Source organism: Benincasa hispida, chromosome 11 (assembly GCF_009727055.1).
Source record: "Benincasa hispida cultivar B227 chromosome 11, ASM972705v1, whole genome shotgun sequence".
Lineage (NCBI taxonomy): Eukaryota > Viridiplantae > Streptophyta > Magnoliopsida > Cucurbitales > Cucurbitaceae > Benincasa > Benincasa hispida.
This window is the reverse complement of record NC_052359.1, coordinates 29,525,221-29,539,667: the sequence shown is the minus strand read 5'-3', so window position 1 is coordinate 29,539,667 and position 14,447 is coordinate 29,525,221. Positions and strand designations below refer to the sequence as shown.

Sequence of the window (14,447 nt, the reverse complement as noted above, 5' to 3'; positions counted from 1 at the left end):
TCACAACATATGCATATTAGGTCTTCTGGTGTAGTTGATCAAAAACATAATACTTCCTATAGTCTTTACATATTCAGATTGAGAGATACTATAGTTTTTTTTATGTCAATCACACATTGACAAGTCTTTAACAGTTTTCAATGTGTGATTGACATAAAAAAAAACATCTTCAATAATACCAAGTATCACATTAGCCTCAACTAAATCTTTCATTTCAAATTGTGAGAACATAGATAACTTAGTATCATTACTTACATCTATGTTTGTACTAAAGATCAGAATATCATTAACATAAAAACAAATAATCACACAATCAGTCTAATATATTTGAGTACATACATGTATCAAAGGATATTTACTAATGTATTGTTAAAGTCATGCACCATTATTTGGTATCTCATTTGATGTATTATTCAAATGCTAACCGGTTTATTTCCTCTGAGAAATTCTATTAAATCCATATCACTTTTCAAGATCCTAGATAGGCTCAATAAAATAAAGACTTTATACTTTCAATCAATTGAAATTATATATATATACCTATGTACCCATTATCACTTCCTTATTTTAACCAATGTGGAACTTTNATGGCTTCGTATTGTTTGTTCATTTCTCAAAATGGAGAGATAAGCTACCACGTTAGCACATATTCAGTTCTTCATTGTCATTTATATACCCATTTTCATCTCCTTATCTAACAAATGTGGGACTTTGATTGCATCCTCAACATTTCTCCCCTTGAATAAAGGACCACTGAGCCTCCTCTCACATAGTCATTCACCTGTCTAACTCTTATATACTAATTTTGAGTCTCCTCTCACCTTATCCATATACTATAGACCCTTTAGGTTATTACTTGAACATGATTCACCTGTATGTCAACTACATACTATTCAAGTGTCATGTAAATAACCTTGAATTTTGTTTTATTGGATTTAGTTATGCAAATGTAAAACACAAGACAACAAATTATTTTATTAATAATCAATAAATTGTTTATTATTTACAAACCACGAGCTTAGGGCATAAAACCCAACAGAGACATGTGAATGAAGGTATCCTATACAAAGAGTCTATATAAGATTGGACTGCAATATATTTAATCTCTTTTTATAAATTTATTAATTGAAGATATTTCACGAGATTATCACCCGCGACTCAATTTCAATCCTTTGTGAGTTATGAATTCCTGCCCGTGAGAGCTCGTCCTTTAATTTGCATGGGTGAGAATAACCCTAGTAACTTGTTTAATAAGCCTATTAATTTGGTCACTTGATCAAATAGGGAGCTAGGAACGTAATTTCACAAGATGGAAGTCTTCCCATGTAGGGTAAGTAGATGAGTATTTCACTTAATTGCTGATTTTGGAACTTAAACAATAGGGTCCCACCCTCTCATTGATCCAATGGTTTATGATTGGGTCGTAAACATATTAGTCATTAGAGGATCAATAATATTTGAGGTGCAAGATGTAAGTACTAGGGTAAAACAAACATTTAACTCAATTGTGATTAGGGACAACTCATGAACTATTGACTTGCTTGTAATGATTATATCTATGGACACAACTTGTCCTATAATGCATAAGAGTGCAAATTTAGTTTTATGGTGGAGTGACATATAGTTAATAAATGAAAATTGAATAAAAAAAAAGTATAATTAACTTTGGATCATTAGAGTTTATATTTGATATGTCCATAAGGTCCCATTGCTAGCTCGTACGAACAATTATGGATCAATTTAATCGAAAGAAAATTTAAAATGTTCAAATTAATAGTTAACATATTCGGTATATTAAAAGATAGTGTATTTGATACATTAAATAAAATTATATATATACATATAACTTGAATGATATTGAAATAAAAATTATATATTAGGAGAATTAAAATATTTGAATTTGCTTCCAATAATTTAATATAAGATATTAAAATATAAATATATTATTAGAGTTTTCCTATTCAGGTCATTGTAAATAGAACCTTTATGAGCTGTTGAAAAGTTTTATTTGCTTAACCCTTTTAATTTAGGTTTAATTTTAAATATAAACAAAGTGTCCATTCCTTTCAAGATCAAGATATTCTATCAACATCTACACTACTTACATTGACACCCACAAAATTTTTATGATTGACCATGGAAGGAAACAAGTGATGATCAGGAGGAAGAAAATATTGATGAAAATGATGAGTTGTATGATGGGAATGAAGATATGAATGTAGGGGGTGATGCATATGATATAGACGAACTCCTTGATGATGCAGATGATTCCTGATCATCATGCATTATATTTAGTGGAGGGTATAAAACTAATTAGATTTTCAAAGTTTTCAATGCTTACACCATTTCCATCATCAAGAGGTTCAAAACGGGTAATACTTAGGTACAATCCAACTCCACTCATCTTCATGCATCACTTTCAATTACAAAAAAGAAAAAAAAATCTTTAAAAAGTATTAATTTTAGAAAAAGAAAAGTTGTGATTCGACATCCTTAAGTGAACTGCACAAAGATAGAAACAGTTCCGAAATACTTGTTCAAAAAGGTCTTTTTGTCAAAAGCATCAAAGCATTACCCTCACATGTTCAAATTTCCGATGAATTTGTACCACAAGCAAAACGTCATTCATTTTGTGGTTTTGATAAATTGAAAAATTATGGCCTACTTCTCATCTCCAAAAGTCTCCAAAACGTCAAGCTCGTTGAAGAAAAACAAATTAACTACATTGTTTGATTCAATGAAGCAAAAGCAACTACAAAATTCGCCGTAAATTATCTTTTTAGCCTCAAGTTTTTAAGAATATGTTTAAAGAGTATTTAAAAGGTCTTTGAACTATTTTTTATTTTACTTTATATAATTATATGAAAGATGCATACAACGAGGATATATACTTAATTTTCAACCTATTTCATGCAAAAAAAAAAAAAAAAAGGATGAGACGACCAAAAATATCCATATGAGAAAGCATCATCAATGGATAGATTAACCAACCCATAAAGCTTACCAAATTTCAAGGGCTCTATTATTTGGTTAACTTAAGTGAAATCAAAGGCTCACCATTTCTCTCAGATTTCACATTGAAATGGTATGGTAGCCAAAGACAGAGGTAGGAGCAAGATTCAAGGAGACCCATCAAGCCAATCAGGATAAACATGCTCCTCAAAAGAATGCTCCTCATCATCCACACTTCTGTAATCTTCTCCCCAAAACTCCAGCATTTGAAATTGATCATCTATTTCATCAACCACAAAATCCCAAGTCAAGTAGCCAGAAGAATCTGAGCAACCATCCCATCTGATCGTCTCTGAAAACTCTTCCAATGGACCGACCAACTTCACTTTCGAAAACTTCTTGAACTTTTCATCTAGTATCACATTCCAACACCCTTGCACATCTAAATACTCAAGCTCTGGGCAGTTCTCGAGGATTTTCAGCACTGATTCCGTATTTATGAGCAAATAGGCTATCTCGAGCTGCTTGAGCTTATGCATTGTCGATGCAACTGCAAGAGCCTCATCATCTTGAGAAGACCTGTCAATAGCTTCAAAAGGGCACATAACTCTACGCAACCCTGTAAGATTCGCACAATGCTTCCCAATCGCCTCAAGGGCTGGTGCCCCGATGTTTTTACAAAAGCTTAAATCCAAAAAAGTTACAGCAGAAAGCCTCTCAGCAACCTGTTCTACGATTGAATTTGTTATTTCGCTTCTTGGTACCCGTAAAGTATGAAGAGCTTTACCACTGTCAATCAGGAATGTAAGATATTAATCTACAGAAAATACACACATTCAAGCATACAAGAATTTAAACACAACCTAGTACATGACTCCCAAGCTTGTGATGTTGTTTTCAACCCTCATTCCAAATTTCTCTATAGACATTTTAAACCCTCTGCTCCTCCAGGTTGAAACTCCAAACTTAGAAGATGAATGTTTATATTTTTTTCCACTCATCTAAAGAAGAATGGAAACTTTTTTCTGCCAAACTTGACCATCCAAATGTACACAACTTAAAAGAAAAGACCAAAACAAAACAGAGATGGTCATAATTTTAGCAGTCATTTAACTAAACAATACAATTCCTAAACAATGATCTTCAAAGATGGAAAATAAATCTCAATTGGTATAATAAAACAGGAGTAGCTGAAACAACAATGCATTAAAGAAGCCGACAAGAACAGGGGGTTATTATTGGACTCACTGTTCTGCAATCAGGGACAAACTAGAGTCATTAGGGAGACAACTAATGCAGAGCTTGGAAAGGTAACCAGAGCTCCTTGAAATCAACAACTGAAGCATTTTATTGACGCTATCGGGATCCCGAAGTAAGCTCCAATCCATAATGTCTATCTCCTGCCAGCAGTAAGGCCCCAACACTGTTTTTCTCCATGACTTGCAAACCCTTGGAATTACAAGTAGTATCTCTTGGAGTGACAAATTCTTAAAAATAAGACCCAGTGCATCAGGGAATAGCTCATCCCAGCGTCGGCTATCACAATCCTCCATCAAAGATTACTACCTTTCCTTTACAAAGGTGAAAAAAAGAAAAGAAATTAAAAGAAAAAGGCGTCATAGAAAAGCTAAAAAGAAAAGACTTCGAAACTAAGCATCATTTTTGGTGTTCCTTAATATCATTATAAAGTTCAAGCAAACAAAGGTCAACTTCTCCTTTTCAATCAAATTAAAAGGGACCCATTTCACTCAAACTCAAATATCCGATGTCAATTATTCCTGCCGCTGGGGGGAAAACCCTGCAAGTTAAGCATTTTGGTCCTAAAATTAGCAAAAATTTCATAGCGGAGCCCAACAGGAAGCAATTATTCTTTAAAAAATTGATATCAACGATAAGTAGTCCGGATCTTCGGATAAAATTGTCAGTTCAATCCCCAGAAAACAAAGATTCAGAAGCCTAGAATTAGAGTAAACAACCAATCAGAGATAATTTTGAAAATCAAATTGGTTAGGGTATTAAAATCCGGGAGAGGTTGACGAGAAATCCGATGGCTAAAATCAGCTACCACCGAACGAGTACGAACAGGAACCAAAAAAATAAAAAAAACGGAACGAACAAAATTTCGAACTCCTAAAACGAATCGTAAAAAAAAAAAGTGCACATATATATTTGTTATGCTATATGAATTTATACAGCTAGAAAACGAAGAAGCATGTGAAAATGGTACAGTAGCATTGAATTGAAGGAAAAGGCAAAGAAAAGAGAGAAAAGTACCGGTAAAAAGATGGAGTTCAGAGATTAGCGAAAATCAGAGATTTCGGATCTCCATAGCCGAGTTTCTTCAAATAAAGACGGAGAAAGAGTGAGGAAAGAAGGCGACTGTGAAGGAAGCAGGTGGAGGAGGACTAGAACACACAACAAGGTTTGTTTGGATAATTATTTGCGGTTTTTTTTTTTTGTACGATGGCCTCAATTTGAAGGCCTAAATGAAAGATGGTTGGTTACCTATTCAAAAATAAATGGAAAGTGATTTTCTTGCATCATTCCTTGTGATTTTATTGCTGTGTCCCTAAGATCCACTTGTCGCTACCAAGGGAACTTGCTCCTTGAGGCCTTGTCACTTCCTCGATGACGAGTCACTCGATACTTGATGCATGGTGTGCAACGACTCTCGATAGGTGCTATATCCACCATACTCGATCATGTCATGTCATACTTGATACTCGATGGAGTTATACTCGATCCTCGAAAACTTTGTGAATTCTTAACTCCAACTTAAAATGATTGAGTTCCATTACTTCACCACTTTAACTCATTCACTCAGACTATTTGTGCAAGTTTTCTCTCGTCTTCAGAGTCTATATCCCGAGACGACTACACCTCTTGAATCACAATTCTCTCTTGATCCTTTCTGCATTAGGTAAAATTTGTCTCTTTGTTTATATTTTGGTTCAATGTTTTTTTGCATGTTCCTCGATACTCGATCGATACGATTTTCCTTCTTTTTCATTTCGATTTTCATATCTTGCATGTTTGGTTGGAGTTGGAATTTTTTCCGTTTCGATTTTCATATTTTTGGTATTTTGAATTGTCTAAGGTTTAGGGCTTGAGTAGGATTAGTCATGAATTTGAAAAATCAAATCGAATGCTCGATAATCGACCATCGACTCAATGTAGCGAGCAACCGACACTATGTAGCATGTATCGTGTATTGTGTATCAAATATCGAGTATCGTGTATCAAGTATCGAGTATTTAACAGAATGCTTACTTTTTGGTGTTTTTTATTCTTATATGTAGTATAGCTAGACAATTTAAGATTCTTCCCCAGTATCGTTTCCCGAGCAAAGCAACCAACCTATCTTCTCACATTGGGATGACTAACAAGATAGTGAAAGAGGAGGTCACCTCCACTCAGCTTGCCCTCTTCAAAAAAATAGTATTTGGACGATTTATAAGCATGGACATGATCTTCAACAACCCATTGGTCCACTACATTCTATTAAGAGAGGTTGAAGGTGATAGAATGATGCAATGACGTTCAATTTGAATGGTACGATCGTAACATTCTCCAAAGAAGACTTCCTATTGGTGACGGGATTGTGGTGGTCACCTAATCCAGTAGTTGTGAGGAGGGTTGAAGTGCCTAAATCACTACATAATAGCTACTTCAAGAATGATTTTGCAGGAGACATTCACATTGCTACCTTAGAGTTAGTATACAAGGAGATGACATGAATGCTGTAAAGATGAAATTGGTCTATTACATTGAATTGGCTATGACGGGCAGGGAGAAGATGAGGGCCAATGTCGACAAGAACTTATTAAATGATGTGGAGGATTTGGATTACCTCAACAACATTAATTGGGGAAACGTATTATGAGAGAGGACGTTACTTGGACTGCAAAGAGGATTGAATGGTAAGGCCGAGAACTACAAGAAAAGGTCCAAGGACAATAAGAATTACATCGTCAAGTACAACCTATTGGGGTTTCTGCATGCATTCTATGTAATATCCATTCCTTGGCCTTTTAGTTCCAATGTCAGTTACTACTTTTTCCTGCTTTATAATTCTTTATTAATTATGGTAGGCATGGACACATGAGATCATATCAACGGTTACCAAAAAAGTTACAACCTGATTGAATAGTAATATCTGAGGTCTAGTACGACCGTACCATAGAGGAGGAATTGGACATTAGTTGTTGGAGTTTATGTCCTAAATCTCATATATCTTATGGTTTGTAAAGATAAATTACATGTTTAATAAAATAAGAAGTATTTTATTGACGTTTAGACTACATTAATTCAATTCTAATAAACAAAGATCCAAGGTTATTTGATGAAACATAAACATGTATGTGGAGACATATAGATGGATCATGTTTAAGTGATAACTTAAATGGTTTGTAGTATATGGATAAGGATGAGTACCTTATCCTGGTGACACTATGAATACGACCCGCTTTGTAGATGTTACAATTATTGTAAAGTGCTACAAATAATCTGATCCTGATCATTCATGTAGAGACATACGAGCGGGGTATTCTATACAAAGAGTTTTTATATGATCGGACCACGAAATGAAAAGACTCTCTATATAACACTATAGACTTACATTTAACTAGGATGACCATATGAGACTTGACCTTAATCCTGAGTGAGTTGTGAACTCCTGTTTATGGCGACAATCCTTTGATCTGTATGGGTGAGAGTGGCCATGATAGTCGACTCACTAGCCTACCATTTTGAGGATTTGTTTGATCAGGGAGCTGGGAACACAATTACATAAGATGGAATTCACTCATTCCCATTCATTGAAAAAGTAGATAAATTGCTCCCTCAATAGCTGGTTCCGAGTCTTGAACAATGAAACTTTAACCTCTTACTAGCCCGAGAGATGTTAATTGTTGATTGGTTATATACATGAACATAGAAATATATCTATATTGTGAAGAGTGCAACTATCTGTTTTTAGTGGATTGATCGATGATTAATGAATATTGATTAATTGAATTAAAGAAGTTTCAATTAATTTCATATCATTAGAGCTTTTAATCTGTAGGTCCATAAGGTCCCTTGTTAGCTCACTAAATCATAGTAATGAGCAATGATTTAATTTCTTCAAATCAAATGAGGGAATTTGATATTAATGAGATTAATATATGATGGTTAATTATAGATATGATCTATAATCAAAATTATGTAAGAAAGATATATTTGAATAAGATTCAAATATTAGATTTATATGAATTGGGTTTATAAAGAACTGTATATATATAAATATGTGATATTTATACGTTAATTAACTTCATATTAAATATGATTCAATATAGTTATTATTGATTAATTAATGGTTAATTAATTGATTAAGAAATAATGAAGATTGAAAGTTAGTATAAATATATGATATTTATGATAATTAATTAAATGTATATATTAAATAGGATTTAATATATGATAATTTAATTAATGTGTCAATTAATTAAATAAGGGTTATTTAATTAATTAGCACTAGAGTATAAAGGGAAATACTTAGAGAAGGGGTTAATCTTTTTGCCTATAAATATATTCTTATAGCCCATTTAAGGCAAGAGATTTTTATTACACAAAATTCTAGCCTCCAACCTCCACCTTCTCTGTAACGCTCTCTAGAAATTTTCTTCCATTTTCCTCCTAAAAAGTTCTTGGAGACTACTCTTCCAAGTTCTTTTAGAATCTTAGAGAATAACAAGGTAACTTTGTTGGTGGTGTCTTTGTTTCTGGAGAAGTTCGAAATCACGATAACGGTGGAAGAGAAAAGCTGGAGGAATCAACAAATATGAGTTTTGATGGTTATCCTACATATTCATGGTTTTGTTTGAATGTTTATCCTACAAATGAATGTTTTATTTTACTGTTTTTATTTCCATAAGAAATAAATGTCTAAATGCAAGGCGTTCACAAGCTTCCACAGGAATTCGATTCTTTTAATTGGTATCAGAGTCAATTATTGCAATTTTGTTTTTCAGTTTTTAGAAAAAAAAAAAAAAAACATGGTGGGTGCTTTTGTGTTTTCATGAGATGAGTTCAATAAATTTCATTTGGATAATTTTTTTTACTTAATAGATGTTTTCGGTATTTAGCACATAGATTTGTCTTATTTGATTTGTTCATGTAAGGGCCCGTTGTTTTTTGACATTTTTAATGTAAATTGAGTCTGTAAGTTCGTTTTGTTCATGGCAAAAATTTTCTGTGAAAAGAATCCGGGAAAACAAAAGCGAAACAAGAGAAAACGGAGAGAAACAGTGCAGTTCGATTTTTCAGGGACAACTTTTACTAATTTATCGATTTCCGGAGTTCTAACCGTTGGATCAAGCTGAAATTTGGTCAGTATGTTCAAGACATCTAGGACCATGTTTGGAATGGTTGGATCTTTGTTTTGATTTCTGGTTTATCCGTCGTCACCATCGAACAGAAGCAATTTTTTTTTTTGTTTTTTTCTGTTTTCTTTAAGAATTTTCTAAATTCTAGGGTGCCAAACATCGGTCTACTAATTTTTTTTATATAATTGAATATGCATGAGATGTATATTTAAATTATATGTTTTAGTAATATGCATAATATATGTCACATAGTTTTCAATCACACCTTAGGATAAACATGTTTCATGTAGCAATTTTAATATAAGTGTTACATTATATGGTTGCATGATTAATTAAACATGCTCATGCATCATAATATAAGTGTTATATTATATGGATGCATGTTTCATTAAGCATGTTATAAATGTTACAATGTATGGTGGAATAATGAATATGTAAGTTTAATTTTCATGGATGATAAATATAAGTGATATATTTTTAAATGAAAATGAACTTTGCATTGAGTATGACATTATTTAAATTAATATAATTATTATATTTAATCAATGTCACAAGATGCAAATTATAGATTTTATGTTTCATTACTTTATAACGGTTAAAAGTATAATGAAATTAGAATTAAAATCTATAATCAAGAGTTGCATGCAAATATAGGTCTAAATTAATTTTCAAATAGTTTAAAATTAATTCATCTAGACTTATGTTAAATGCATTTCTAATAAGATTAGAAATAGATTAATCTTTTAATTCATTTTAATAGGATTAAAATGAACTCCGATTAAAAGATTAAAGTTATAAAATGATTGCACATAAGGGACCTTTGTCTAAGGAGCATTCTGCCTAGGCTGAGGTTTTTAAGCTAGCGAAAATGGAACACTCTACCTTAGAACCGACCTGAAAGGTGAATTGGGTAAATATTTTATAAGCATTCAATAGGTGATTAATTTCATTAAAGAGTTTAATGAATAAAATCACATATTATTAAACTATTCAATATAAGCATTATATTAAGAAAATTTAACGAGGACTTAGATAAATTGAATTAGCCGAATTTACCTAAGTATAATACCCTAAAATTTTAAAATACTCAGTGGGAGGAAAAAGATGTATACGATATATCAATTTTCCACTCACGTTCTCCAAAAAAGTTCATACAGTGAGACTCATGCTTGACCTCGTGGCGCCCTGGGAGCGTCCTCCTTCCGATGATGTTTAAATGCGTTAATATCAAGGTGAATGGAGGGAGTGTTTATAGTAAGTGGGAGAGGGATGTGTGTCAACATGTCCTACGGTCTCCTTCATTGGTTTGCATCGTAAGACCTTCTTGTATGACCTCGTGGCATCCTGGGAGCGTCCGCCTCTGGATAGTTTGTGCATTTGTGCATTAGGTCAATATTAGGGCGAACTCCAGAAATGGTTTCTGGATAGGATCATTTTAATTTTTGTCCCGATCGGCTTTCCCCTTCGGTTGGTTCATTGGGATGGAACTCTAGAGTCTAAAATGAAGGGTCACACTTACAAGAAATTGTTAAGCAAGTTAATGGTTTCTTGACCAAACCAATGGTGACTAATCGTCATAGGAATACGAGTTATTCAGGTGTAATGATTGGTTAAGGAGTGTCTCAATTTAGTAAAAGGGTGACCGACCACCCTTTGGTGGCTTTTTTCCTAAACCCCTAAAACATCATTGCAAAATGGAATAATGATTGAGGTTCATTATTAAGGTTTTGCTAAAATCGATTGGACTAAAATGATTTTTTGCATAAATGCCTAAAAATGGGTAATTTGCTTTGTATCAGCAAACATGTCTAACGTTTCAACGAACCTTCTTAAAGCTAAAATGTTGACTAACTTGTCACATCTCCTCCCAGATTATCTATTTAACCCAAGAAGAGGTGTGAAGACAGCAGATGTCAATTCTCTTATGATATCTTCGGCCAATTGAACTTGTAAAATATCATAACCGTCACAGAAATCAACTCAAGTTATCATCATATTATATTATTTCTACATCTTTTCTCAAGAGATATCTTATTACAGACCAAACGCTAACTCTAATTCTATAGGGCCTAACTAACTATCACCCACTTCCAGATTCACACTTGACTATCAAACTCTTTATAACGGTGGTAGATTGAACCATCTATGTCAAGCAAACCACAATCCTTGAATCCTGGAACTCTTCTGCTACCTGGGGGAAGAAACAAAACATAGGAAAACATGAGTTGGGAAGCCTAGTGAATGGTATACTTAAAAACATATGCTTTTACCATAGAAATCTATGTTTTCAAACAACTATCGAAAATTAAATTCAAATGACTCAAATAACTCTTTTAAAAATCATGCAACTCTTCTAAAGCCCAGGGTTAATTAAATTAAAGAAGAAATTTAATGTTAATGTTATTTTAAAGAAGAAATTAAATTAAACAACATGATTTCAAGTCCAGGGTGGTATCTTTTTGTTAATGTTATTTTAAATAAGAAATTTAAAGGTAAAAGAAAAAGACTTTTCCTTTAATTGTTTTTTCTTCAAATTTTTTAATTAAATTAAAGATAAAATATATTAAATATATTAAAAAGTAAAAAAGAAGTAATATTAGTTTTTCTCATCTTTTCCTTCGTTCTTCTTCAAATCCTTCCCCATTTCTTTCAACTCACTCCCCATTTCTTACTTTCCATATTTTCAACAACCTCAGATAATTTAAACTTTACTAAGGGCTTACAAAAGGAATAAACACATGCATGAGAGGGGAGGGGGGAAGAACCAAAGAGACAAATTGTGAGATAGAGAGGCAGTGGAAAACAAAAGAAAAAAAGAGAAAATTTCCTCGCGGTGATTCTAGCCACGAAGACTAGAACGGTGGTAGCTCCGGCGAAGCTTAACACCTATTGCAACTTCCATGGTCGAAGAAGAAGAAAAAGTGAAGAAGTTGTGAGGTCAAAAAAGAAGATAAAAGAAAGGGGGAAATCGTGAGAACAAGTATAATACCTTTGGTAAGTGATAGGCATTAGGTGAGTGATTAGGTAGTGAATTTGGTAAGCGATGGGCATTAGGGGAATGATCGTTTAGAGATGAATTTGGTAAGCAATGGGCTTGAGGTAGGTGATCGGGTGAGGATAGATTTGGTGAGCGATGGGGTTGGGGTAAACGATCAGGTATAAGGTCGTTCCGTGGGCAAGGATTTGGAATGTCTGAGATGGTCTAAGGTGGAAGGACAGGTAGGATGAGGTTGGGAGAGGGTATGTGCTGGTGTTTGAGATTTTCTTGAGATAATTGGGTGAAAGAAAACTCATCCTCGTTAAAGGAGACATGTCGAGAGATAATGCCATGACGGGCTTTGGTTAGGCATTTGAAACCTTTATGTAGTGGACTAGGACCCAGATATACACATTTTTCAGAGTGGAAATTGAACTTGTTGGGCTGGAAGGGGCAGAGATATGGAAAACAGGTGCAACCAAAAACTTTAAGCTCTGAAAAGTTTAGTTTCTTGTTGAAAAGAACAAAGACAGGGGATTTACCTTGTAGTACCTCTGTAGGCAATCCATTTTTGAGCATCGTGGCTGTGAGGAAAGCATCCCACCAAAACTCAATGGCAACCTGGCTTGGGCTAGCAATGTGAGATCGGTTTCTACTACATGTCGGTGTTTTCTTTCTGCTTGAACGTTTTGAGCAGAGGTGTAGGGGCACGACAGTCTGGTTATAATACCTTTTGAATTACATAGATGAAGCATTTTTATCGTTTTATTAAACTGATTCTGAACATAGGCAAGAAAATACTGAAAAGCTTTAATGGCACCGCTCTTTTGTTTTAATGGATAGATCCAAGTATATCTGCTAAAATCATCAATGAATAAAATGTAATATTGGTGACCGTCCATGGAGACAACCGGGGTTGGTCCCCATAAGTCAGAGTGTATCAAATCAAAGGGTTTTGTTGCGTGGCTTTCAAATATAGGAAAAGGCAGATTATGAGCTTTACCCATTGGACAGGATTCACAAAACAGAGATTCTTCATTACATTTAATAGGTAGATTACAATCTCTAATAACAAAATTCAAAATTGTTTGTGAAGAATGTCCTAAGTGTCTATGCCAGAGAGATTTAGTGCTGTTTTTCCAGAAAAAATCAATGCAGAGGTGTTTTTATTTTTGTCCATAAGCCTTCTGTGTTTAAGACAACTGTGCTTCAACTTCTCATTCATCTTCACAGCTACTCGATCTAGATGATATAGCCTATCCTTAAGATTTTCTTTCAGAAGAGTTTGACCCATACCCTTGTCCTTAACAAAGCAATGAGCATTATGAAACTCAAAGTAGATGTTGTTATCTTGAGCTAACTTTGACACACTTACTAAATTCTTTGTAATTTCAGGCACACACAATACATTTTCAAGCAGTACAATGTTGTTTCCATCAGACGAGAGATGTTACCAATATAAGAGATTTGTAGTTTGTTACCATTTCCAACAATAACATTTTCATTACCTGAGTATTCACCTGGGTTGTTTAGATTGGAATAGTCGGCTGTAACATGATTTGTGGCTCCACTATCCACATATCAGTTTGGATCCATGACGATCTCAGGCCCGGCAAAAGGGTTCGAATTCTGAGTTGCTACAAGGGCAGCGAGATTGAATCCGGTATTGTTTCTAGTGTTTGTGTTCTGTCCATCTCTGTTTTGCCCAAAATTTCCGACAAACTCTTTGTTAAACCGATTATAGCAGATGAGGGCTGAGTGTCCATACTTACCACAGACTTGGCATGTGGGTTTGTTTCCACGACCACGACCTCGTCCTCGACCGAAGTTAGCATTACCATTTTCTCCTCCTTGTTGTTGATTAAACTGAGGTCGAAAATTTGGCTGGTGATAGTTGTTCATTTTTCTGGCACCGTTGGGATTGCGACTCTGGGCTACGTTCACAATAGGTACAATGTTGCCTAGGTTCCTTTGAGAGTTTTGATGTTCTAGACATTTTTTAAAGATGAGGAGCTCAAATTGCATATCCAGCCATGAAATGTTTGGTTTGCCTTGTATAACTGCAATCACCGGGTCGTAAACTTCTTCCAAGCCGAGAAGGACCTGAGAAATTAATGAGCGTCTAGGTACAAGGCTACCGGCCTATCCTAAGT

The 14,447-nt window shown here is 34.1% G+C and overlaps 1 protein-coding gene across 2 annotated transcripts; it reads right to left on the bottom strand.

Annotated features, from left to right (window-relative positions):
• Nucleotides 1-2,955: 2,955 nt before the first annotated feature.
• LOC120092100 (F-box protein FBW2-like) lies at nt 2,956-5,457 on the bottom strand. 2 transcript variants are annotated; one of them, XM_039050306.1, is made up of 3 exons: nt 5,227-5,457; nt 4,201-4,750; nt 2,956-3,741 (listed from the first exon to the last, which is right to left on the bottom strand). In XM_039050306.1, exons 2-3 carry the CDS (start codon nt 4,503-4,505, stop codon nt 3,120-3,122), a joined length of 927 nt encoding a protein of 308 aa, XP_038906234.1. In that variant the 5' UTR covers nt 4,506-4,750; nt 5,227-5,457; the 3' UTR covers nt 2,956-3,119. The 2 variants fall into 2 exon arrangements, with proteins under 2 accessions (XP_038906234.1, XP_038906235.1); XM_039050307.1 differs by having other exon boundaries at nt 4,201-4,523.
• Between the last annotated feature and the right edge of the window lie 8,990 nt (nt 5,458-14,447).

Bases quoted from the DNA above. Each gene is read 5' to 3' on its own strand.
- LOC120092100 (XM_039050306.1), bottom strand. From the start codon at position 4,505: ATGGAGGATTGTGATAGCCGACGCTGGGATGAGCTATTCCCTGATGCA. The intron at 3,742-4,200 runs GTGAGTCCAATA...CCTGATTGACAG, and splicing joins TTGTCCCTGATTGCAGAACA to TGGTAAAGCTCTTCATACTT.